This window comes from Mobula hypostoma, chromosome 5 (assembly GCF_963921235.1).
Source record: "Mobula hypostoma chromosome 5, sMobHyp1.1, whole genome shotgun sequence".
Lineage (NCBI taxonomy): Eukaryota > Metazoa > Chordata > Chondrichthyes > Myliobatiformes > Myliobatidae > Mobula > Mobula hypostoma.
The window spans coordinates 13,351,137-13,376,437 of NC_086101.1; the positions used below are offsets into that span (position 1 = coordinate 13,351,137).

The window sequence follows — 25,301 nt, forward strand, 5'->3', positions numbered from 1 at the left end:
ACCTTGTCATGGCTGCCTGTGCATCAGCCTCCCCACATTAAACAAAATCATACACAGACCTCTCCAGTATGGGAATTAACCCCTTGGAAGAACAGCATACTCTACTCGAGTGATTGCACTGCGACTATTTTTTAGCTAAGTGACGTAGGGCTTGTCCTGGCAAACCTACAGTCCCTGTACTGCCCAGTCTCTGGCTGTCCACTCTATCTATGCCTCTTATCATCTTGTACACCTCTATCAAGTGACTTCTCAACATCCTTCTCTCCAAACAGAAAAGCCATAGTTCACTCAACCCATCCTCATAAGAAATGCTCCCTTTCCAGGCAGCCTCCTGGTAAATCTTGTCTGCACCCTCTCAGAAGCTTCCATGTCCTTCCGGTAATCAGGTAACCAGACCTAAGCACAATAGTCCATGTGCTGCATTACCAGAGTTTCACAGAGCTGCAATATTAACAGCAGCTGTTGAAATCAATCCTCTGACTAATGAAGGCCAACACATCATGCTCCTTCTAAGCTATCAACATACATGACAACTGTGAGAGATCTATGGACCTCTGCATCCTCTCTAATGCCTCAACATGCATCCTATAACAAGGTGATCAGAATGGACATGAAACAGGTTCCCTCCTCACAAATGCTGTTTGGCCTGCTGAGTATTTTTAGCCCTTTGTTTGAGGCAGAAATGTTATTCTTGCAGAAATGTTCTAAGTGATCTCATGGAGGGGAGGGAGAAATGGTGTTCAGTGATTAGAGCACAGAGATCTAAAAGTGCTGGCAAAAGAACGATGGGGAGATTTTGTTACTTTTTTTTTTAATTTACCAGTTCCTGGAATCTGGGAATGGTGTTGTAGAGATCGGTGAATCTGATCTACCAGAGAAAGGGATGAGACTTGAGCGAGGGAAATGAATGTAGTCCAAGTCAATGCAAATTTATTATCTAAGTACATAAATGTTACCAGATACTACTTTGAGATTCGTTTTCTTACAGACATTTACACAAAAACAAAGAAATACAATAAAATGTTTCAGAATGTAAAAGAATGGTATACAATAAAAGTCTATTTCTCAGGGGTGTAAGGGGAAAGATTTAAAAGAGACCTGACAAGAAAACTTTTTCTGCCCAGGGTGGATGGTCAGGTGTGGAAGGAGCTGCCAGAGGAAGGGGTTGAAGCAGGTGCAATAGTATCATTTGACAAGTCAGGACATAGAGGGACAGGGCTTTTAGGGATAATGGGCCAAAAGCAGGAAATTGGAACTAGCTGGGTGGGCACCGTGGCCAGCATGGACTAGATGGCCAAAGGGCCTGTATCTTTGCTGTATTGATCTATGACTCTACCCATGCACCTGTCCACATGTGGGGCTATAATGTACTGTACAGGAGGAGGAGCCATCCTGGGCCACTTGGTGTTCTTGTAACTGTGCGGTAAATGCCTGTTGATGTATGTTCACATTTCAACTGAGATTTTGCAACCTGCAATTGTGACAACATGAAATTCCAGCCCATGGTTTTATGAATGGGGGAGGGGGGGGAGTGGGGTCCATTGGTCAGCCACTGTCAATGGGCGGGCTCCTAAAGTCGTCGCAATTGGCCAAAGTGTCGCGAAAAATGCCTCAGCACCCAATTATCCCAGAGTTCCCGTGCTCCCCTCGACGGTCCCACCACATTTTCCACTTCATTCCAGACTTCCAGCACATGCTGGGTGAGCCTAGTACTGGAAATGGGCGTCCAGCAGCCGTCTGATCAGTGTTGAGTTCTCCTTCTCCAGCTGCGCGATCCACTGTCTTTTCCTTGACACTTCCTGTGGAGCAGAAATGTGAGTGACCAGTGACATTCTCCATCCTGTTCCCTTTTAACGGCGTACGTTGGGTGTCAGGGATGGGGTAGCACATTCTGATACAACCCTTCTCCTGTGGACTCTTCAGCCCACTGTCTACATGCTAGCCACATTAAACAGCTGCTGGGTTTGTGGGTATTGAATGTTGTCAGGGGATTTCTCCCAACTGCTTCTCAAGGACTTCACTACAGCACGTTCTTGGGTCATACAAATTCAAGAGAGGCCATTCATCCCCTCTATATGTGGTTTTCCATCAAAACATGGCTAATCCAGTTGAAATCTCTACTCTGCATTCTTGACTTTTGCCAAGTAATCTTTCATGCCCCTGCCCACTTATCAACAATGTACCGCTGTATTAGAAATATTGAAGGTCTCTCCTTCCAGCCCCCTTTGCAGAGAGGTTTCAAAAACTCAAATCTCAGGAAAAACATCTCATTAACCTCATTTATTCTGCTCTATATTTTCACAAGAGAATCATCTCTCCACATTAACTTTGTCATTATCCCCCCACAACCCACCCCAGCTCTTAAATGCTTCAATTGAGTCCATCTCTGTCCCTTATCTGTATTTCCCAGGAGTCCTGTCTCTTCCTCTGTTTCCATCTCTTCCTCTGTTTCTATCTCTTCCTCTCTCTCCTTCCATCTCTCTCCCTCTATCTTGCCATTTCTCTCCTGCCACCTCCTCATCTCCCTCTCATCACTTTCTCCCTCTCCTCTCCCTCACAAACGTACTCACATCCAATCTTTACACATCCAACAAACCCGCGCATTCCCAATGTCATTTTGGTACAGCTTCCTTTCTTGAAGGAAAAGAAATACTCAATGTTCCTGTTGTATTCTCCTCTGCGCCTGATCGCCTGGAATTTGCTGTGCAAAGCTCCACCCACCACCCTTGAGGACAAGGGCAGTGGGCACATGGGAACACCACCACTCACAGGCTCCCCTACGATTCACAGCCGTCCTGACTTCGAAACACCAGATCAGTCCTCCGGTGTTGTCCTAGAACTACCACACAACATGCCGTGGCAGGATATGCATTAGAGTTTCAAGGACAGCAGTTACCACCACCTGCTCAAGAGGCAGTGCAGGGATGGGCACGAAATGTCCAAACCCATCCAAAAAATAAAGCAGGAACCTCGCACTGGATGATGAAAGCAGGAACAAAGACCCAGCTCAAACCAGATGACTTCAGCCTGGGTGTTGATGCAGAATCGGGTTGACTTCGGGCAGCTCTCGACCCTATGACCATAAGGCATAGAGCAGAATTAGGCCACTCAACCCATCGAGTCCACTCTGTCATTCAATCTTGGCTGATTTATTTTCCCTCCTCAACCCATTCTTCTGCCTTCTCCTTGTAACCTCTGACACCCTTACTAATCAAGAACCAATCAACTTCAGCTTTAATTGTCCTCAATGACTTGGCTTCTGCATCCGTGTGTGGCAATGAATTCCACAGATTCACCTCCCTCTGGCTCAAGAAATTCTTCCTCATCTCTGTGCTTAACCTCCCAACCTTTTTAATGCCATGGGCCCCTACCATTACAGGAGAAGACCATGGACCCCAGGTTGGGAGCCCCTGTTCTGAAGGGACATCCTTCTATTCTGAGGCTCTGCCCTCTCACACTACAGGAAACATCCTTTCCATTTCCAATCTATCTAGGTCTTTCAATATTCAATAGATCTCAATGTGATTTCCATCCCCCACCCCCCATTCTTCTGAACTCCAGTGAGTAAAGGCCTAATGCCATCAAACATTCCTCATACATTAACTCTGGTCCAGCCAGAGTTGGTGTGAAGCACCCTCTGCTATTGGATGGATCTTTAAGGTTGGCACAATATTATGGACCAAAAGGCCTGTTCTCTGTGCTCCCTGCGCAGGATGACCAACATTGGACACAGTGGAGGTGTTCAGTACCTTGGTCAGCAGCTGGTTCTGCTGCTTCAGTAAGGCCACAGCCTGCTGGTGGGATCGGTCACTCTCCCTCCTCCGTGGGCGCTGACTGCAGGAGATCTCAGTGAAGTCGGGAGGCTGCAACACCTGGAGAGAGAAATGTCTGTTCAGCCCAGAAAAAAAACAGCTTAACCTCCAAACTGTAGTGTCATAGAATTGCTAAGCTCTGAAGCAGGCCCTTGGGGTCAGCTATTTGTACCAATTTAGCTTTACCCTACACTGCCATCAACGCCTTAAATTCCCTCCATCACCTACACATCCGGGGCAATCTATTGTTCCCAGCAACATGCCCATGTTTGGACCGTGGGAGGAAACTGGAGCAACCGGACAAAACCCATGCAAGTCACATCGAGAAAGTGCAGACTCCACACTGACTGTGCCTGGCTCATCAGTGCTGTGAGCCGTCACCTTCACCATCCGGTAAGATGGGAAGAGTCACCTCCACCCCAACCAATAATGTTCTTCCCAGAGGGATAAATTAGTGCTTTGGTGTGTGGAACACTTCAAGGTAAATTAATAGTTTCCTGCTGCTTTCTAAATGATTGTGATGGATTAATCAGAATCTGATTTAGTTTAACTATATACATGACATTTTATTTGTGGTTTTTAGGTAACAGTCCAATGCAAAGACATTAAATTTTCCAACGACATATGGGTTCAGATTAGTGAGTTGTGGGCAAGCAATGTTAGCTCTGGAAGTGTGGCGATATTTGTTGGCTGTCTCAGTACACCCTCAGACTGTGCTGGTCAGTGAAGCAAATGGCACATTTCACTGTGTTTCAATGTACATATGGCAAATAAAGCTAATCTATCTTCCTTCCCAAAATCAAATAAATAAATAAATAAATAAATAAATAAATTGCTTTTCTAAAGGGGATAACACGGTAGCATTCTTGGATGTAGGGATTGTTCAGAGATCTGACGTCAGAACGGAAGAATCTTTAGTCCGTTGAGCACAGAAAAAGACCTTTCTGGCCCCAGCCAACCTATTTTTCTGCCTCGTGCCATCGACCCCCACATGGACCATGGCCCTCCATCCTCCTCTCATCCAAGTACTTATCCAACCTTCTCTTAAATGCTGCAAATGGTCCACCACCACTTCAGCTGTCAGCTCGTCCACACTCTCACCAGCCTCACAGTGAAGAAGTTCCCCCTCAGGTTCCCCTTAAATATTTCACCTTTCACCCTTAACCCACAACTTCAAGTTCTAGTCCTGCCCAACCTCAGTGGAGAAAGCCTGCTTGCATTTACCCTATCTATACACCTCATGATTTTGTATACCTCAAACAAATCTCCCCTCGTTCTCAATGTGCTCTATGGTAAGGAGTGGGAAAGAGGCTGAGGTGTCGGGTGGTGGGGAGCAGGCAAGAGGGCAACAGCAGGAGGATGGGCAGGAACGAGACAGGGAAGGAGTGAGAGTGACAACAAGGGGCTGGCTTGGAGACAGAGGATGTTATCTCTCAGGAGCTGGAACCTGCCTCGTTGTAGCCCTAGGGAAACAATAGCCAGTCCCCCTGGCCCACTGTCTGAAACTCTGCCACATATCTCCATATTTCAGTCACTCCTTCCTCTTCTGTTTATCAACACAGAGTCAACACTGGTGGCACAGTTAGCGAGATGCTGTTGCAGCTTGGGGCGTCAGAGCTCGGAGTCCAATTTCGACGTCCCTGTAAGAAAGTTTGTACTTTCTTCCCTTGTGCATGTTGGTTTCCACCAAGTGCTCTGTTTTCCTCCCATAGCCCAAACACATGGTGATTAGTAGGTTAATTGGCCGTTGTAAATTGTCCTGTGACTAGGCAAGGGTTAAATAGGTGGGTTGCAGGCCGGTGCAGCTCGTTAGACTGGAAAGCCCTGTTCCACGCTGAAGTTGTAAATAAATCACTAAATGTGCTTTAGTGCTCCATGGTTCTAAACGCAGAATGTTTTTACAGTGGAGAAACTGACCAGTTCTGCACAGGAAATGAAGCTGCGGAGGCAGACGTTGGCATGTTGGATTTTGTCCAGAAGGAGGCTGGCACGGTCTGGGAAATACTTAAGCGTGTATTCCTGGAGGAAGTGGGTAGGAAAGCAGAGAAAGAAAATAATACAAAAATCAGAATCCATATTCACATTTCCCAACTTCCAATCCTTTCTCCTCTCACATTCCAAAAATGTAATGCTATTACAATGCCAATGATCTGAGTTTAATTCCACTGCCGTCTGAAAGGAGTGTGTACATTCTCCCCATGACTATGTGGACTTCCTCCGGGTGCTCTGGTTTCCTCCCACATTCCAAAGATGTACAGGTTAGTAGGCTAATTGGTCACATGGATGATGCAGGTTCGTTGGGCCTGTTACTGTATTGTATCTCCAAGTAATAAAAACAAATCTGACAAATAACCAATGTACAATGGAAGACAAACTATGCAAGTGAAAGTAATTCTGAGAACATCAGTTGGCATAAGTCGTAAATCTGTGCGGAGTTTACACGATGCCATCTGTTACCCAACAGAAACAGCAGCCTCAGCTTTGGGATTTTCCATGACTTCAACATGTTTGAGAAAGGGACTTCCAGACATGCACTATTCTCTCTGTGATGGGGTGGGTAAAGCCGTCCCCTCCCAGCGCCAGAAATTGAAGTTCGATCCTGGTCTCCACTCTTCTCTGTGAGGAGTTTGCACATTCTCCCTATGGCTGTGTGGGCCTCCCTTGGGTGCTCTGGTTTCCTCATAAACATGCGGGTTAATTGGCCTCTGAATTGCCCCTAGTCTGTAAGGGAACATTAGTTTCAACTTGATCATGGACAAGGATAGATCTGGTCCTAGGGTTCAGGTTCTTAACTGGAAGAAGGCCAAATTTGAAGAAATGAGAAAGGATCTAAAAAGCGTGGATTGGGGCAGGTTGTTCTCTGGCAAAGATGTGATTGGTAGGTGAAGCCTTCAAAGCAGAAATTTTGAGAGTGCAGAATTTGTATGTTCCTGTCAGGATTAAAGGCAAGGTGAATAGGAATAAGGAACCTTGGTTCTCAAGGGATATTGCAACTCTGATAAAGAAGAAGAGGGAGTTGTATGACATGTATAGGAAACAGGGAGTAAATAAGGTGCTTGAGGAGTATAAGAAGTGCAAGAAAATGCTTAAGAAAGAAATCAGGAGGGCTAAAAGACATGAGGTTGCCTTGGCAGTCAAAGTGAAGGATAATCCAAACAGCTTTTACAGGTATATTAAGAGCAAAAGGATTGTAAGGGATAAAATTGGGCCTCTTGAAGATCAGAGTGGTCGGCTATGTGTTGAACCAAAGGAAATGGGGGAGATCTTAAATAGGTTTTTTGCGTCTGTATTTACTAAGGAAACTGCCATGAAGTCTATGGAATTGAGGGAATCAAGTAGTGAGATCATGGAAACTGTACAGATCGAAAAGGAGGAGGTCCTTGCTGTCTTGAGGAAAGTTAAAGTGGATAAATCCCCGGGACCTGACAGAGTGTTCCCTCGGACCTTGAAGGAGACTAGTGTTGAAATTGCAGGGGCCCTGGCTGAAATATTTTAAATGTCGCTGTCTACAAGTGAGGTGCCGGAGGATTGGAGAGTGGCTCATGTTGTTCCGTTGTTTAAAAAAGGATCGAAAAGTAATCCGGGAAATTATAGGCCAGTAAGTTTAACATCGGTAGTAGGTAAGTTATTGGAGGGAGTACTAAGAGACTGAATCTACAAGCATTTGGATAGACTGGGACTTATTAGGGAGAGTCAACATGGCTTTATGCGTGGTAGGTCATGTTTGACCAATCTACTGGAGTTTTTCGAGGAGGTTACCAGGAAAGTGGATGAAGGGAAGGCAGTGGATATTGTCTACATGGATTTCAGTAAGGCCTTTGACAAGGTCCCGCATGGGAGGTTAGTTAGGAAAATTCAGTCACTAGGTATACATGGAGAGGTGGTAAATTGGATTAGACATTGGCTCGATGGAAGAAGCCAGAGAGTGGTGTTAGAGAATTGCTTCTCTGAGTGGAGGCCTGTGACTAGTGGTGTGCCACAGGGATCAGTGCTGGGTCCATTGTTATTTGTCATCTATATCAATGATCTGGATGATAATGTGGTAAATTAGATCAGCAAATTTGCTGATGATACAAAGATTGGAAGTGTAGTAGACAGTGAGGAAGGTTTTCAGAGTCTGCAGAGGGACTTGGACCAGCTGGAAAAATGGGCTGAAAAATGGCAGATGGAGTTTAATACAGACAAGTCTGAGGTACTGCACGTTGGAAAGACAAACCAACGTAGAACATACAGGGTTAATGGTAAGGCACTGAGGAGTGCAGTGGAACAGAGGGATCTGGGAATACAGATACAAAATTCCCTAAAAGTGGCGTCACAGGTAGATAGGGTCGTAAAGAGAGGTTTTGGTACATTGGCCTTTATTAATCAAAGGATTGATTATAAGAGCTGGAATGTTATGATGAGGTTGTACAAGGCATTGGTGAGGCCAAATCTGGAGTATTGTGTTCAGTTTTGGTCACCAAATTACAGGAAGGATATAAATAAGGTTGAAAGAGTGCAGAGAAGGTTTACAAGGATGTTGCCGGGACTTGAGAAACTCAGTTACAGAGAAAGGTTGACTAGGTTAGGAATTCATTCCCTGGAGCGTAGAAGAATGAGGGGAGATTTGATAGAGGTATATAAAATTATAGAAACATAGAAACATAGAAAATAGGTGCAGGAGTAGGCCATTCGGCCCTTTGAGCCTGCACCGCCATTTATTATGATCATGGCTGATCATCCAACTCAGAACCCCGCCCCAGCCTTCCCTCCATACCCCCTGACCCCCGTAGCCACAAGGGCCATATCTAACTCCCTCTTAAAAATAGCCAATGAACTGGCCTCAACTGTTTCCTGTGGCAGAGAATTCCACAGATTCACCACTCTCTGTGTGAAGAAGTTTTTCCTAATCTCGGTCCTAAAAGGCTTCCCCTCTATCCTCAAACTGTGGCCCCTCGTTCTGGACTTCCCCAACATCGGGAACAATCTTCCTGCATCTAGCCTGTCTAATCCCTTTAGGATCTTATACGTTTCAATCAGATCCCCCCTCAATCTTCTAAATTCCAACGAGTACAAGCCCAGTTCATCCAGTCTTTCTTCATATGAAAGTCCTGCCGTCCCAGGAATCAATCTGGTGAACCTTCTTTGTACTCCCTTCTAAGGCAAGGATGTCTTTCCTCAGATTAGGGGACCAAAACTGCACACAATACTCCAGGTGTAGTCTCACCAAGGCCTTGTACAACTGCAGTAGTACCTCCCTGCTCCTGTACTCGAATCCTCTCGCTATAAATGCCAGCATACCATTCGCCTTTCTCACCGCCTGCTGTACCTGCATGCCCACTTTCAATGACTGGTGTATAATGACACCCAGGTCTCGTTGCACCTCCCCTTTTCCTAATCGGCCACCATTCAGATAATAATCTGTTTTCCTATTTTTGCCACCAACGTGGATAACTTCACATTTATCCACATTAAATTGCATCTGCCATGAATTTGCCCACTCACCCAACCTATCCAAGTCACCCTGCATCCTCTTAGCATCCTCCTCACAGCTAACACTGCCACCCAGCTTCGTGTCATCCGCAAACTTGGAGATGCTGCATTTAATTCCCTCATCCAAGTCATTTATATTGTAAACAACTGGGGTCCCAGCACTGAGCCTTGCGGTACCCCACTAGTCACCGCCTGCCATTCTGAAAAGGTCCCGTTTATTCCCACTCTTTGCTTCCTGTCTGCTAACCAATTCTCCACCCACACCAATACCTTACCCCCAATACCGTGTGCTTTAAGTTTGCACACTAATCTCCCGTGTGGGACCTTGTCAAAAGCCTTTTGAAAATCCAAATATACCACATCCACTGGTTCTCCCCTATCCACTCTACTAGTTACATACTCAAAAAATTCTATGAGATTCGTCAGACATGATTTTCCTTTCACAAATCCATGCTGACTTTGTCCAATCACTTCACCGCTTTCCAAATGTGCTGTTATCACATCCTTGATAACTGACTCCAGCAGTTTCCCCACCACCGACGTTAGGCTAACCGGTCTATAATTCCCCGGTTTCTCTCTCCCTCCTTTTTTAAAAAGTGGAGTTACATTAGCCACCCTCCAATCCTCAGGAACTAGTCCAGAATCTAACGAGTTTTGAAAAATTATCACTAATGCATCCACTATTTCTTGGGCTACTTCCTTAAGCACTCTAGGGTGCAGATCATCTGGCCCTGGGGATTTATCTGCCTTCAATCCCTTCAATTTACTTAACACCACTTGCCTACTAACATGTATTTTGCTCAGTTCCTCCATCTCACTTGTCCCTCTGTCCCCTACTATTTCTGGAAGATTCTTTATGTCCTCCTTAGTGAAGACAGAACCAAAGTAATTATTGAATTGGTCTGCCATGTCCTTGCTCCCCATAATCAATTCACCTGTTTCTGTCTGCAGGGGACCTACATTTGTCTTTACCAGCCTTTTCCTTTTTACATATCTATAAAAGCTTTTACAGTCCGTTTTTATGTTCCCTGCCAGTTTTCTCTCAATCTTTTTTCCCCTTCCTAATTAAGCCCTTTGTCCTCCTCTGCTGAACTCTGAATTTCTCCCAGTCCTCAGGTGAGCCACTTTCTCTGGCTAATTTGTATACTTCTTCTTTGGAATTGATACTATCCCTAATTTCTCTTGTCAGCCACGGGTGCACTACCTTCCTTGATTTATTCTTTTGCCAAACTGGGATGAACAATTGTTGTAGTTCATCCATGCAACCTTTAAATGCTTCCATTGCATATCCACCGTCAATCCTTTCAGTGTCATTTGCCAGTCTATCTTAGCTAATTCACGTCTCATACCTTCAAAGTTACCCCTCTTTAAGTTCAGAACCTTTGTTTCTGAATTAACTATGTCACTCTCTATCTTAATGAAGAATTCCACCATATTATGGTCACTCTTACCCAAGGGGCCTCTCACGACAAGATCACTAATTAACCCTTCCTCATTGCTCAAAACCCAGTCCAGAATAGCCTGCTCTCTAGTTGGTTCCTCGACATGTTGGTTCAAAAAACCATCCCGCATATATTCCAAGAAATCGTCTTCCTCAGCACCTTTACCAATTTGGTTCACCCAATCTACATGTAGATTGAAGTCACCCATTATAACTGCTGTTCCTTTATTGCCACATTTCTAATTTCCTGTTTAATACCATCTCCGACCTCAATACTACTGTTAGGTGGCCTGTACACAACTCCCACCAGCGTCTTCTGCCCCTTAGTGTTACGCAGCTCTACCCATATCGATTCCACATCTTCCCGGCTTATGTCCTTCCTTTCTATTGCGTTAATCTCTTCTTTAACCAGCAACGCCACACCACCTCCCCTTCCTTCACGTCTATCCCTCCTGAATATTGAATATCCCTGAACGTTGAGCTCCCATCCCTGGTCACCCTGGAGCCATGTCTCTGTGATCCCAACTATATCATAATCATTAACAACAATCTGCACTTTCAATTCATCCACCTTATTACGAATGCTCCTTGCATTATGATGGGTATAGATAGAGTGAATGCAAGCAGGCTTTTTCCACTGAGGCAAGGGGAGAAAAAAAAGCAGAGGACATGGGTTAAGGGTGAGGGGGGAAAAGTTTAAAGGGAACATTAGGGGGGGCTTCTTCACACAGAGTGGTGAGAGTATGGAATGGGCTGCCAGACGAGGTGGTAAATGCGGGCAAACAACAGGAATTCTGCAGATGCTGGAAATTCAAGCAACACACATCAAAGTTGCTGGTGAACGCAGCAGGCCAGGCAGCATCTGTAGGAAGAGTTGCAGTCGACCTTTCAGGCCAAGACCTGACAAAGGGTCTCGGCCTGAAACGTCGACTGCACCTCTTCCTACAGATGCTGCCTGGCCTGCTGCGTTCACCAGCAACTTTGATGTGTGTTGGTAAATGCCGGTTCTTTTTTAACATTTAAGAATAAATTGGACAGATACATGGATGGGAGGTGTATGGAGGGATATGGTCTGTGTGCAGGTCAGTAAGACTAGGCAGAAAATGGTTCGGCACCGCCAAGAAGGGCCAAAAGGCCTGTTTCTGTGCTGTAGTTTCTATGGTTCTATGGTTCTATGGAAAGATAGAAACAGGGGGAAATGATGGGAATGTGGGGAGGGATTGATCCCCGATATTCAGCATTGTCTCGCTGAACTGCAGGGTTGCTTTCTGCATGTGAATACGTGAATCTCTGCCATAATCTACCTCTCACCCAGCTCATTCCGATGTCCATTAAAATGCTTCAGTTTTAAAGACAGAGACACAAGAAACTGCAGATGCTGGAAACCAAGAGCAACACACACAACACTGGGGGGGAGCTCAGTGGGTCAGGCAGCATCTGTGGAGGGAAATGGGCACTGGATGTTTTGGGTTGAAACCTTCATCCGAACCGGGAAAAGAGGCAATACAAAGATGTGGGCAAAGCTGGCAGCAGTGGATGGATCCAAGTGATGAGAAGAGATAGGCTGATGGAAGAGGGGAAGAGTGGCAATAGTGACAGAGGCTGAGAGATGGTAGGTGGAAGGGAAAGAGGCTCATAATGGTGTAATCTAAAAGGAGAAGACAATGGGGAAAGAGGTGAGGAAAGTGAGAGGACGCTTACTGGAAGTGAGAGAAATTGAAGACAGATTGTCATTGAAGACAATCAAGGTTGGAATATGAGGTGCTGCTGCTCTAACCTGCCTCTAGCATTAACTTGGCAGTAGAGGAGGCTGCGGACAGACATGAAGGTGTGGGAATGGGACGGGGATTTAAAATGGCTGGCTACCTGGAAATCCTGTCTGTTATGACAGATGGAATGAAAAAGCTCAATGAAGCAAATCCCCCAATCTGTGTTGGGTCTCACTGGATTTTCTCAGTTGCACAGACCCACATTCAAACTGAGCCATAGTGTCTCAACAGCCATATAAAGCCATAGAGTTATCGACCCAGAGTCACACACAGGCATAGAGTACTGAAACAGGTCCTTCAGCTCATCTCTCGCATGCTGACCCCAACATTGGAGAAATCCCCTTTGCTTCCTGGTGAACCTTTGGGATTCTTTGCCCCAGTGAGAACTGGAGGCAGAATCACTGATGGGACAGAAGGCTGTGACAGGAGGACAGAGGTCCTGGGGGAGACAGGCAGGAGTTGAGATGGTCATGTGATATTGATGGGTCATGGGGCCAAATGTTCAACACTAGACCCTGGGCCCAAGCAATCACAAATAAAGCAAACCAAACACAATACTTCATTTAAGTTCTACGAGTCTGTGGTGGCCAGTGCCATCATGTTTGCTGTTGTGTGCTGGGGCAGCAGGCTGAGGGTAGCAGACACCAACAGAATCAACAAAGTCATTCGTAAGGCCAGTGATGTCGTGGGGATGGAACTGGACTCTCTCACGGCAGTGTCTGAAAAGAGGATGCTGTCTAAGTTGCATGCCATCTTGGACAATATTTCCCATCCACTACATAATGTACTGGGTGGGCACAGGAGTACATTCAGCCAGAGACTCATTCCTCCGAGGTGCAGTACAGAGCATCATAGGAAGTCATTCCTGCCTGTGGCCATCAAACTTTAGAACTCCTCCCTTTGAGGGTCAGACACCCTGAGCCAATAGGCTGGTCCTTGACTTATTTCATAATTTACTGGCATAATTTACATATTACTATTTAACTACTTATGGTTCTATTAGTATTTATTATTTATGGTGGAACTGTAACGAAAACCAATTTCCCTCGGGATCAATAAAGTATGACTATGAAGTTTAGAAGATTTTGTATGTTACCAAAGATTCTGGCAAATTTCTACAGATGTATGGTGGAGAGCATTCTAACTGCTTGCTTCACATCCTAGTATAGAGGCTCCAATGCTCAGGATCGGAAAAAGCTGCAGAGAGTTGTAAACTCAGCCAGCTCCATTACAGGCACAAGCCTCCCCTCCATGGGTGACATCTTGAGGAAGGCAGCATCTGTCACTAAGAATCCTCATCATCCAGGACATTCCATCTTCCCATTACTACCATCAGAGAGGTGGTACAGGAGCCTGAAGACCCAGACTCAGCATTTTAGGAACAGCTTCTTCCTCTCTGCCATCAGATTTCTGAATGGTCCATGAGCTTATGAACATTATTTCAAAGGTTCAAAGTTATTATTTTATTCTCAAAGTATGTATGCAGAAAACAACTCTGAGATTCTTCTTCTCCAGATAGCCATGAAACAAAGACGACCATGGAAGTCAGTTCAAAGAGAAACAGCAAACCCAACCCCTTCTGCACTAATAAAGAACAGCAACTTCCTCTCCGCCCCCTGCACAAAAGGCAACAAGAACATTAGCCCCCAAATCCCCCTTTCCTCACATAAACATAAGACCACGAGATATCAGAGCAGAAGTACACATTTGGCCCATCGAGTCTGCTCTGCCATTCAATCATTGGCTGATCTAATTCTTCCAGTCAACCCCACACCCCTGCCTTCTCCCCATACCCTTTGATGCCCTGGCTAATCAAGAACCTAACTATCTCTGCCTTAAATGCACCCAATGACTTGGCCTCCACAGCCGCTCGTGGCAACAAATTCCACAGATTTACCACCCTCTGACTAATGTAATTTCTCTGCATCTCTGTTCTAAAAGGACTCCTTCAATCCTGAAGTTATGCCTTCTTGTCCTAGAATCCCCTACCATGGGAAATAACTTTGCCATATCTAATTTGTTCAGGACTTTTAGCATTGGGAATGTTTCTACAAGATCTCCCCCTCATTCTCCTAAACTCCAGGGAATACAGCCCAAAAGGTCCCAGACACATCTTATATGGTAACCCTTTCATTCCTGGAATCATTCTCATGAAACTTCTCTAAACCCTCTCCAATGTCAGTATATCCTTTCTAAAATAAGGAACCCAAAACTGCACACAATACTCAAAAGTGTGGTCTCACGGGTGCCTTATAGAGCCTCAACATCACATCCTTGCTCTTATATTCTATACCACTAGAAACGAATGCCAACATTGCATTCACCTTCTTTACCACCGACTCAAGCTGGAGGTAAACCTTTAGGATATCCTGCACAAGGACTCCCAAGTCCCTTTGCATCTCTGCATTTTGAATTCTCTCTCCAACTAAATAATAGTCTGCCCGTTTATTTCTTGCACCAAAGTGCATGACAATACACTTTCCAACATTGCATTTCATTTGCCAGTTCTTAGCCCATTCCCCTAAACCAGGGGTCCCCAACCTTTCTTGCACCGTGGACCGGTTTAATATTGACAATATTCTTGCGGAAACCAACCGGGGTGGGGGGGGGGTGTGGGGGGAGTGTTCAAGTAGCGTTAAACTCACCTCAACGTGTCTCTTACAGTCTTACAGTTAGGGTTGCCAACTTTCTCACTCCCAAATAAGGGACAAAACTAGCAGTCAAATATGGGACACTTTACCCCGAGAAAGACCACAATGACCATGAAGCCTTGCGCGGGCACCTGTGTGTGCATGCGTGTACGTGCCAATTCGTTTTCCACAAACCGGTTTTGCCATCATCTTCCCAACTATACTGTACATACATTATTTCTACTTTATATAGGCTGTGTATTTAAGGGGCAAAAGTAGCAGTCAAATATGGGACACTTCTGTTTACCCCAAGAAAGACTACCATGACCATGAAACATTGCACGGGCACCTGTGTGCGCATGCATGACGTGCGCATATGTGACGTGTTGATTTTTTTCCCACAAATCGGTTTTGCCTTAATCTTCCCGACTACACTGTACATACATTATTTCTACTTTATATAGGCTGTGTATTTATTATATCATTCCTGCTTTTACTATATGTTAGTGTTATTTTAGGTTTCATGCGTTATTTGGTATGATTTGGTAGGTTACTTTTTGGGTCTGGGAACGTGCAAAAATTTTTCTCATATAAATTAATGGTAGTTGCTTCTTCACTTTACGCCATTTCGGCACAAAAGGTTTCATAGGAGACCTCTTCCTTAGCGGGGGAAATACAGGACAGGGGCGGTCCCGTATGGGACAAACCGATTTAACCCAACAAACGGGATGTCCCGGCAAATACGGGACAGTTAGAAACCCCATGTTCAAGTTCAACTGTGCGTGACAGGGAATGAGGAATAGTGCAGCTGACTCATATCGTTAACTCGCAGCCCGGTAGCATATGCTTTGCAGCCTGGTACCAGTCTGCGGCCCGGTGGTTGGGGACCGCTGCCCTAAACTATCCAAGTCTCTTTGCAGGCTCTCTGTTTCCTCAACACTACCTGCTCCTCCACCTATCTTTATATCATCGGCAAATTTAACCACAAAACCACTAATCCCATAGTCCAAATCATTGACATACATTGTAAAAAGCAGCGGTCCCAACACCGACCCTTGTGGAACTCCACTGGTAACTGGCAGCCAGCCAGAATAGGATCCCTTTACTCCCACTCTCTGTTTTCTACTGACCAGTCAATGCTCTACCCATGCTAGTAACTTCCCTGTAATTCCGTGGGCTCTTATCTTGCTAAGCAGCCTCATATGTGGCACCTTGTCAAAGACCTTCTGAAAATCCAAGTACACCACATCTACTGTATCTCCTTTGTCTACCCTGCTTGTAATTTCCTCAAAAAAATTGCAGTAGGTTAGCCAGGCAGGATTTTCCTTTCAGGAAAACATGCTGGCTTTGGCCTATCTTGTCATGTGCCTCCAGGTACTCTGTAATCTCATCCATAACTATCGATTCCAACAACTTCCCAATCACGGATGTCAGGCTAACAGGTCTATAGTTTCCTTTCTGCTGCCTCCAACCCTTCTTAAATGGCAGAGTAACATTTGCAATTTTCCAGCCATCCGGTAAGATGCCAGAATCTATAGATTCTTGAAAGATCATCATTAATTCCTCCACAATCTCTGTAGCTATTTCCTTCAGAACCCGAGGGTGCATTCCATCAGGTCCAGGAGGTTTAACAACCCTCAGACCATTAAGCTTCCTGAGCACCTTCTCAGTCGTAATTTTCACTGCACATACTTCACTTCCCTGACACTCTTGACTGTCTGGTATACTGCAGGTGTCTTCCACTGTGAAAACTGATGCAAAATACGCATTCAGTTCCTCTGCCATCTCTGTATATCTCATTACAATATCCCCAACATCATTTTCTATTGGTCCTGTATCTACCCGCAACTCTTTTTTACCCTTTATATATTTAAAAAATCTTTTAGTATTGTGACGAGAATACACATAAAATTAAGATGTTTGCTGGCCTGGGTTAGCATCAGTGACATCAGCAAGTGGTCTGCCACCTGCCCTCAGGGGAAGGAGAGATAAGGAACAATGGAGCAGCGTCTGGAGATGTGTAATGAAGGGACGGGGGAGAGAGAGCTGTCTGGAGCGGCTCCCCCCTTTGAACCTTGAACTGTTTGAAGTGATGGACAGGCGATACCCCAGCAGGGGGATAAAAAGGGACCGGTTCGCTAAGGCAGGACACACGCCACCCGAGGTAACAAGACCCTGGAAGCGGTATGCATCTCACGAGTCGGTGGGAAGTACCAGACAACGGCCAGGGTGGAAAGGTACAATCAGTGGGAACCCGGTGTGTGTCCGCCCTTGCCTGGGTGCCGGGTTCACTGCAGAGGATCGACCGCATCTGGAGGAGGGGTCACAGTCAGTGACCTCAGGTGACATCACCAAGGACCCGCCCAAAAGCTGCTTGTGAGCCATCTCGCCGGTCTGTGAGTGAAGCCATGTCTGAATGATCAGTTGTTCCTGTTCTCGCTCTCTCTCTCCCCCCACATTGTCCATCGCCATGGCAACGATTACTGCGAACTGAACTACTAAACTGGACTGAACTTTGAGTCACTTTGAAATTTGGTCATTTATCCCTAGACAACAATAGAGCTCGATTGATGCTGTTATCTTAATTCTGTGCACATGTGTGATTATCATCGCTGAACTGTTGCATTTATTATCCTTTCGATTACTGTGTTGTTTGTTTCTTTAATAAAACTTTCTTAGTTCTAGTAATCCAGACTCCAACTGAGTGATCCATTTCTGCTGGTTTGGCAACCCAGTTACGGGGTACGTAACATAAGTGGGGGCTCGCCCGGGATTTTGAATGCTACATTTGGGACGGAGTAAATTGATTGGGTTAAAATTCCCGAAAGAAAGAAAAGACAAACAGCAGAAATGGAGGTTGAGGAATTTATAAAGGCGCCGACCTTGGAGGCATTAGAGGATGCCAGGAAATCGGAATTGATAGCTGTGGCCAAACGGTTGAATCTTGCTAAGGTGAAGTCGACAATGAGGAGAGAGGAGATACACAGAGCTATTGTAGAGCACTATGTATCTAAAGGTGTGTTTCCCCAAGGTGAGCTGAGGGTGGTGTCTATTGAAAAACCTGCTGGAGACGCGGTACAGGTACAGCTTGAAAAACTGAGACTCGAGCACGAGTTCCGGGTACGGCAGTTAGAACACGAAGAGAAGGAGAGAGAGTTAGAAAGGCAAGAGAGAGAAAGACAGTTGGAGAGAGAGGAGAAAGAGAGGCAATGGGAGCGAGAAGAGAGAGGGAAACAGAGGGAAAGGGAATTTGAGCTGGAGAAGTTAAAGATAAGGGCCGAGCAGGGGCTCGTGCCGAACCAAGGTGGAGGGTTCCAGGCGACCCAGGAGGTTAGGCTGGTTCCCCCATTTGACGATACCGACGTGGATCGGTACTTCCTCCACTTTGAAAAAGTGGCTATAAGTCAGGACTGTCCGAGGGATAAGTGGGTTGTCTTACTTCAGAGTGTACTGAAAGGGAAAGCCCAAGAAGCTTACTCAGCTTTGTCCGCGGAAGATGCCCAGAGGTATGAGGTGGTGAAAGAGGCCATCCTCAGGATTTATGAGTTGGTCCCGGAGGCATACCGGCAGAGGTTTCGGAATGCGAGGAAGCAGTGGAACCGCACGTATTTGGAGTTTGCCCGTGAGATGCAGACATATTGTGAGCGTTGGTGCACCTCAAAGGGGGTAGAGGGGCATTATGACAGACTGCTACAACTGATCCTGATTGAGCAGTTTAAAGGTTGTGTCCCTGAGGGTATGAGACCCTACCTCGATGAGAAAGAAGCAGCCACGTTGGCCGCAACTGCTAAGTTAGCGGATGAGTATGCGTTGACGCATAAAATGAAGTTTGCCCCGAGTAAAGGCTACCAGAAGGGTAGTCAGGATGGCGGGGAGAGTCCGCCGGAAAAGTCAGAAAGTAAGCCGGGGACTAGTGAAAAGGATAAGGTAGACCGGGAGCAGTCTGGTAGGAAGTCTCCTGGGGTCGTCTGTTATAATTGTGGGAAAGTCGGACACTTTGCGTCCAGGTGCTTTGCCCCAAAGAAGGAGACGGGAAAAGGAAAAACGGCAATGTTGAATGGCTGTATCGAGCTGTTAAGCGAACCGCTAGGGAAGGACAGGTCTGAAAAAGTCCAGGAAGGGCGCAAAAGGTTTATCTCGGCCGGACTGGTGTCAGTGAAGGAGGGGTTAAAACCAGTTCCAGTGCGGATCTGGAGAGACACGGGAGCGTGTCAGTCACTAATACTGAAGAGTGTATTAGAGTTTAGCTCAGAGACCCAGACTGGGGAGGTAGAGGTCAAAGGTGTTGGGGAAGGGACGGAGTCAGTCCCTTTGCACCAGATGCACTTAAAAAGCAACCTGGTCTCTGGACTAGTCACGATCGGGGTGAGGTCCGAATTACCGATGAAAGGCGTGGAAGTCTTGCTCGGTAATGACATCGCCGGAGGAATCGTGTTCCCAGTCGTGAGATTGACAGGTCAGCCTGCCAGCATTGAGGCCCCGCCCATGGACTCACAGGTTCATCACGGGACCGCGATAGTGAATTTAGCTGAAACGTTTCTGCCAACCTTGTATGAGACGGGGTGTAGTGAGACAAGAGGTAGTGAGGGAGCTGGGACGGACGTAGCAATAGCCAGGAAAGAATTTGTGCAGACGCAGGAGCGAGACGAGGGGCTGATGGTTGTGGCAGAGACAGCTCTCTCTGACACAGCTTTAACAAGGGAACTAGTAGACTATTGTGTGGAGGAGGAAGTGATAAGAAAAAAAGGGAAATCAAGTACAGTACCCGCAGATGAGGAATGGGGGGTGGTGCAAAAGAGTTATGGGGATGAGGTTTTTAACATGGCCCACGAGGTACCCCCCGGTGGACATTTTGCAGTGCTGGAGGAAACAGTTGGTGGAATCATGAAAGAGATTTACCGGCTGCCCGGGGGAAGAATGTTATTGATCATGACCGACGGGAACTGAGACGGTCACCGGCTTTTGATATGCTAACAAACCTAGTCGGTGTTAGCGTGGAAATCAAAGAAGCTAGGGGCCCCCTGATAAGAGGAAAAAACCATTTTGAACAGATTAGTATGGGATCGATCAGATGGGAGAGGGCTATTGTTTTGGCCAGGTCTACTGATAAGGTCTCTCTCTTAATCCCCGAACAAAGCGAATCTTTAGACGAAGTAATTAAACGACTCGCACCCGTGTGTTTGATTGTCCCGAGGCAATGCAAAGAGCTGGGACGTTGGGTGATTGTTGTTACAATAGGTCAGCCTAGTAAACAATACCTATATTTAATGAGTAATTCAGTGACCAAAGGGCTGAGGAACACAGAGGTGTGTATTGGCAATTTAATACGGCTGTCTGAAGCCAGCTTGATAGCAAACCTTGAAAAAAATGAATTCGGCCACACGAGGGTCACTTACCTGGGAATTGTGGTGACACAGGGGAAGCTGGCAGCGATGCAAGCTACAGTGCAGGCTATCGCTGACCTCCCAACCCCGACAGACAAGAGGGCCCTCAGAAGGCTCTTGGAGATGGTGGGGTACTGCAGGAAGTTTTGCAGTAACTCTGCTGTCAATACCCGTCCCCCTCCTACTAAGCCCTTGCGAGAGAAAACTGAGTCGGAATGGGACGACCCTTGTTATTGTGGTCCGGGACAAAACCAAATGAGAGGTTACATTGGTCGCAATTCATCAGTGTTTTTGGCCACTATGAAGTTTGCTGAGTTGGAGCCTGGTCTAAGGGATTATTAATAACACGTGTAAAAGGAACAGAAAATGCGATGACTCTCTGTCAAGGTGTTGACAAGTTCAAACTCGCTGTGTTAGCCAAATAGCTGATAAAGATGTATATTTGTGTATGTATCAAATAATGTATTCATGTTTGTAATTTTTACCTCCCGGTAAAAATCCTTAAAGGGGGGGAAGTGTGACGAGAATACACATAAAATTAAGATGTTTGCTGGCCTGGGCTAGCATCAGTGACATCAGCAAGTGGTCTGCCACCTGCCCTCAGGGGAAGGAGAGATAAGGAACAATGGAGCAAGATCTGGAGATGTGTAATGAAGGAACGGGGGGGAGAGAGAGCTGTCTGGAGCGGCTCCCCCCTTTGAACCTTGAACTGTTTGAAGTGATGGACAGGCGATACCCCAGCAGGGGGATAAAATGGGACCGATTCGCTAAGGCAGGACACACGCCACCCGAGGTAACGAGACCCTGGAAGCGGTATGCATCTCACGAGTCGGTGGGAAGTATCAGACAACGGCCAGGGTGGAAAGGTACAATCAGTGGGAACCCGGTGTGTGTCCGCCCTTGCCTGGGTGCCGGGTTCACTGCAGAGGATCAACCGCATCTGGAGGAGGGGTCACAGTCAGTGACCTCAGGTGACATCACCAAGGACCTGCCCAAAAGCTGCTTGTGAGCCATCTCGCCGGTCTGTGAGTGAAGCCATGTCTGAATGATCAGTTGTTCCTGTTCTCGCTCTCTCTCTCTCCCCACATTGTCCATCGCCATGGCAACGATTACTGCGAACTGAACTACTAAACTGGACTGAACTTTGAGTCACTTTGAAATTTGGTCATTTACCCCTAGACAACGATAGAGCTTGATTGATGCTGTTATCTTAATTCTGTGCACATGTGTGTTTATCATCACTGAACTGTTGCATTTATTATCCTTTCGATTACTGTGTTGCTTGTTTCTTTAATAAAACTTTCTTAGTTCTAGTAATCCAGACTCCAACTGAGTGATCCATTTCTGCTGGTTTGGCAACCCAGTTACGGGGTACGTAACAGTATCTTCTTTGATATTAGTTGCCAGCTTTTCATATTTCATCTAACAAAAAAGCGCTGCCAGAACATCTGCCCTGAATCCTCTTCCCCACACAAATAAAAAGCATTACAAGAACATCAACCCCCAAACCCTCCCCCTCACACAAAATGCAACAAGAACATCGACCCTCAAATAACCCGGATTAAAAAAACAATGAGAAAGAATGGGTAAAAACAGTGAACATAAAAACCATAACCCTGAAAAGGTCCACAGTCCAAATCCATAAACATAGAACATTGGAACAAAATAGAGAACACTATTGCCACCATTTATGAATTATTTTGATGTATTACTCTGTACTGCTGCTACAAAAAAAGACAAATTCTATGACAGTGATAATGAACCTGATTCTGATTTTGTCTCTTGCCCTTCTCCCCAGTCATAAGTTGCCTGCAGATAGACACCACATCCTAGTACTCTGATTGGGCACTCACCTCATCTCCTGAACTCCCGCTGCCGTGGTCCTGCCTGTGGCACAGGCTGCGAATCTCCCGGTGGTACCAGTCCCGTGCCCTTTCCACCATCTCCAACCCGTACCAGAGCACGTCGCGCTGCTGTTCGAGTTCCTTCATCTGCTTCAGCTGAAAGACACATTGGACACAAGTGCAGGGCAACCACAGTAACAACCACAGTGCCAATCTGAACTAATCCCAACCGGATACACGAGCACGTGTGTCTGGCCATTTTCATGTGGACAGACTTCTCCGTCCCTGAGTAGACCTTCCTTTCCCTAGCTACCCTCTGTTAGTAATGTGTATGTGAAATGCCTTCGGATTCACAAGTGAGGACATCTTCAAAAGGCGATGCCTCAAGAAGGCAGCATCCATCATTAAGGACCCTCACCACCCAGGACATGCCCTCTTCTCATTGTTACCATCAGGGGGAGATACAAGATTAGATTAGATTGAAGATCCAGGCAATGCTATAGGAGCTTCCAATTTCTGAATGGTCCATGAACCCATGAAGACAACCTCACTATTCCTCATTTGTACTATTTCTGCAACCTATTTATCACACTGTACCACTGTCACAGAAAAAACAGGCTCTGCAACACATGTCAGTGACAATAATCCTGATTTTGATTAGCTTACTGCCAAGGATATTTCATGACCTCTTTTATCCCTCCAAAACAGAAGGAACATCGGTCCATTGGGGCATGAGAGATTCCCGGGAACAAGCAGGAAAGCAGAGATTTTTTAATTAATATATACGTGGTCAAGGGGCTGAATAGCCTCTCCTGAGACTGGCTGTCATAAACTAGCTCAGTGTTGCTGGTGCGAAGGAGGACTAAGAACTTGCTCTCATTAAGAATATTGTGATTTTCATCAACAACAAACAAAGAACATAGTACAGTACATAGGCCACACTCAGGTTGGAGTTTCGACATGTCAGTCCATGGCCTCCTCTACTGCCGCGGTGGAGCCAGACTCAGGTACACAACACCTTATATTCCGTCTGGGTAGCCTCCAACCTGATGGCATGAGTATCGACTTCTCTAACTTCCGCTAATGCCCCCGTCTCCTTCACCATTCCCCAATAGCGTTTCCCTCTCTCAGCTTATCTCTTTACCTGTCCATCATCTCCCTTCCCCTTCTTCTGTGGTCTTCCACCCTCTCCCATCAGATTCCCCTTCTTCAGCCATTTATCTACTTCTAGTCAACTTCCCAGTTCTTTACTTCACCTCTCCTCCCTGCCGGTTTCACCTGTCACCTACCACCTGGTACTTCCTCCTCCCCCCACCCCACCCGCCCCCCCCACCTTCTTACTCTGACTTTTTTTCCCCCTCAGTCTTGTGAAGGGTCTTGGCCCAAAACGCAGACTGTTTACTCTTTTCCATAGATGCTGCCTGGGCTGCTGAGTTCCTTCAGCATTTTGTGTGTGTTGCTTAGGTTTCCAGCATCTGCAGTTTGTGACAGTGCAGCATATTACAGGACCTTTGGCCTACAATGCTGTGCCAACCTTTTAACCTTCTCCACAATCTATAACCCTTCCCTCCTACATAGCCCTCCATTTTTCTATCATACAACCTCTTCACAGTGGTGGGAATTGAACCTGGATCACTGGCATGGTGAAGCTACCGTGCTGCCTCCTGAGTTCATTTTCATGGGACCCTAAATAGCATGAACTTGATTACAAAATTCCACAGCAGAGACATTTCAGCTCTCAGATTCCTGTTACTGGTAGAACCCGTCTATCTGCCCTGTCATTTCACAGCTCCATTGCAAAGTCTCAGATGTCTTTCTTACACAGAGCATATATTCTCACAAAGGAAATCATTGATGAGGACAGTCACTGGTGAGCCCCTGCCACCCCTCTATCAAAGGCCAATAACAAGCACCACCCCACCCAAGTTTCAGTTGACAGGAGTTATTTTGACAATGGCTATTGTTGGAGCTTTTACACCATTGGCTGTGAATGGAGATTGTATACACAATGGAGACTGAGACTAATGAAGCTTAATGTGGAGCATTAGAAACTGGGTTAGTCACAATTCATAGTCGTTCACAAAAATTGCAACCGACCTCTACCTCCATTCAGTGTGTCCCTCTCCTGAAAATTCACACCCAACCTGTTCATCTACAGACCACTTGCCACAGACATTTGGTAGACTTCTAAAATTCTATTATCCTCAGTTTAAAAATTGCTTACTGGGGACCATTTTAAAAAGTCTCAATTTCAGGGTACACTCTGAGTGTCAGAGTACTACAGTACAGAATCAGGCCCTTTGGCTGATCTAGTCTGTGCTGACCTGACCTTTTCTCGTCTCATCAACCCACACCTGGACCATCTCCTTCTATACCCCTCGCATCCATGTATTGATCCAAACTTCTCTTAAATGTTATAGTTCCCACACATACCACTTCCACTAGCAGTTCATTTCACACTTGTATCACCCTCAGAAGGAAGACGTTCTCCCTCACATTACCTAGAAATATTTCGCTTTTTGCCCTAAATCTGTGACCTCTGGTTCTAGTTTCATCCATCCTCAGTGGAAAAAGTGTACCTCATAATTTTGTATAGCTGTGTAAGATCTCCCCCCCCCCCACCTCCATTCTCCTGGGGCAGTGAATAAAGTCCTAATGTATTTAATCTTTCCCTTAATTCAGGGCCTCATAGCCGACCAATGTTCTTGTAAATTTTCTCTGCACTCTTTCAAACTTAATTAGACCTTTCGAGTAGGTAGGTGACCAAAACTGCACACAAATTCCCAAATTCTGAGTCACCACCTTTAACAATAACATCGCAACTCCAGTACTCTATGCCCTGATTAATCAAAGTCAAAGTGCCAAAAGTTCTCTTTAGCAGCCTATTTACCTGTGGGACAACTTTCAAGGAACTTTTGATCTCCACTCTTAGGTCCCTTTGTTCTAACA

At 45.9% G+C, this 25,301-nt stretch overlaps 1 protein-coding gene across 2 annotated transcripts in view; it reads right to left on the minus strand.

Moving 5' to 3' along the window:
• Positions 1-54: 54 nt before the first annotated feature.
• Positions 55-25,301, minus strand: part of sapcd1 (suppressor APC domain containing 1) — a 28,759-nt gene continuing 3,512 nt past the window's right edge. The window contains exons 2-5 of one of the 2 annotated variants that reach the window (XM_063048055.1): positions 22,362-22,508; positions 5,730-5,831; positions 3,750-3,872; positions 55-1,799 (exon numbers count right to left, since the gene is read on the minus strand). In XM_063048055.1, coding sequence (XP_062904125.1) covers positions 1,707-1,799; positions 3,750-3,872; positions 5,730-5,831; positions 22,362-22,508 — 465 coding nt within the window. In that variant the 3' untranslated portion in view covers positions 55-1,706. The remainder of the gene's footprint in view (positions 1,800-3,749; positions 3,873-5,729; positions 5,832-22,361; positions 22,509-25,301) is intronic. The other variant, XM_063048056.1, reaches the window with a different exon arrangement.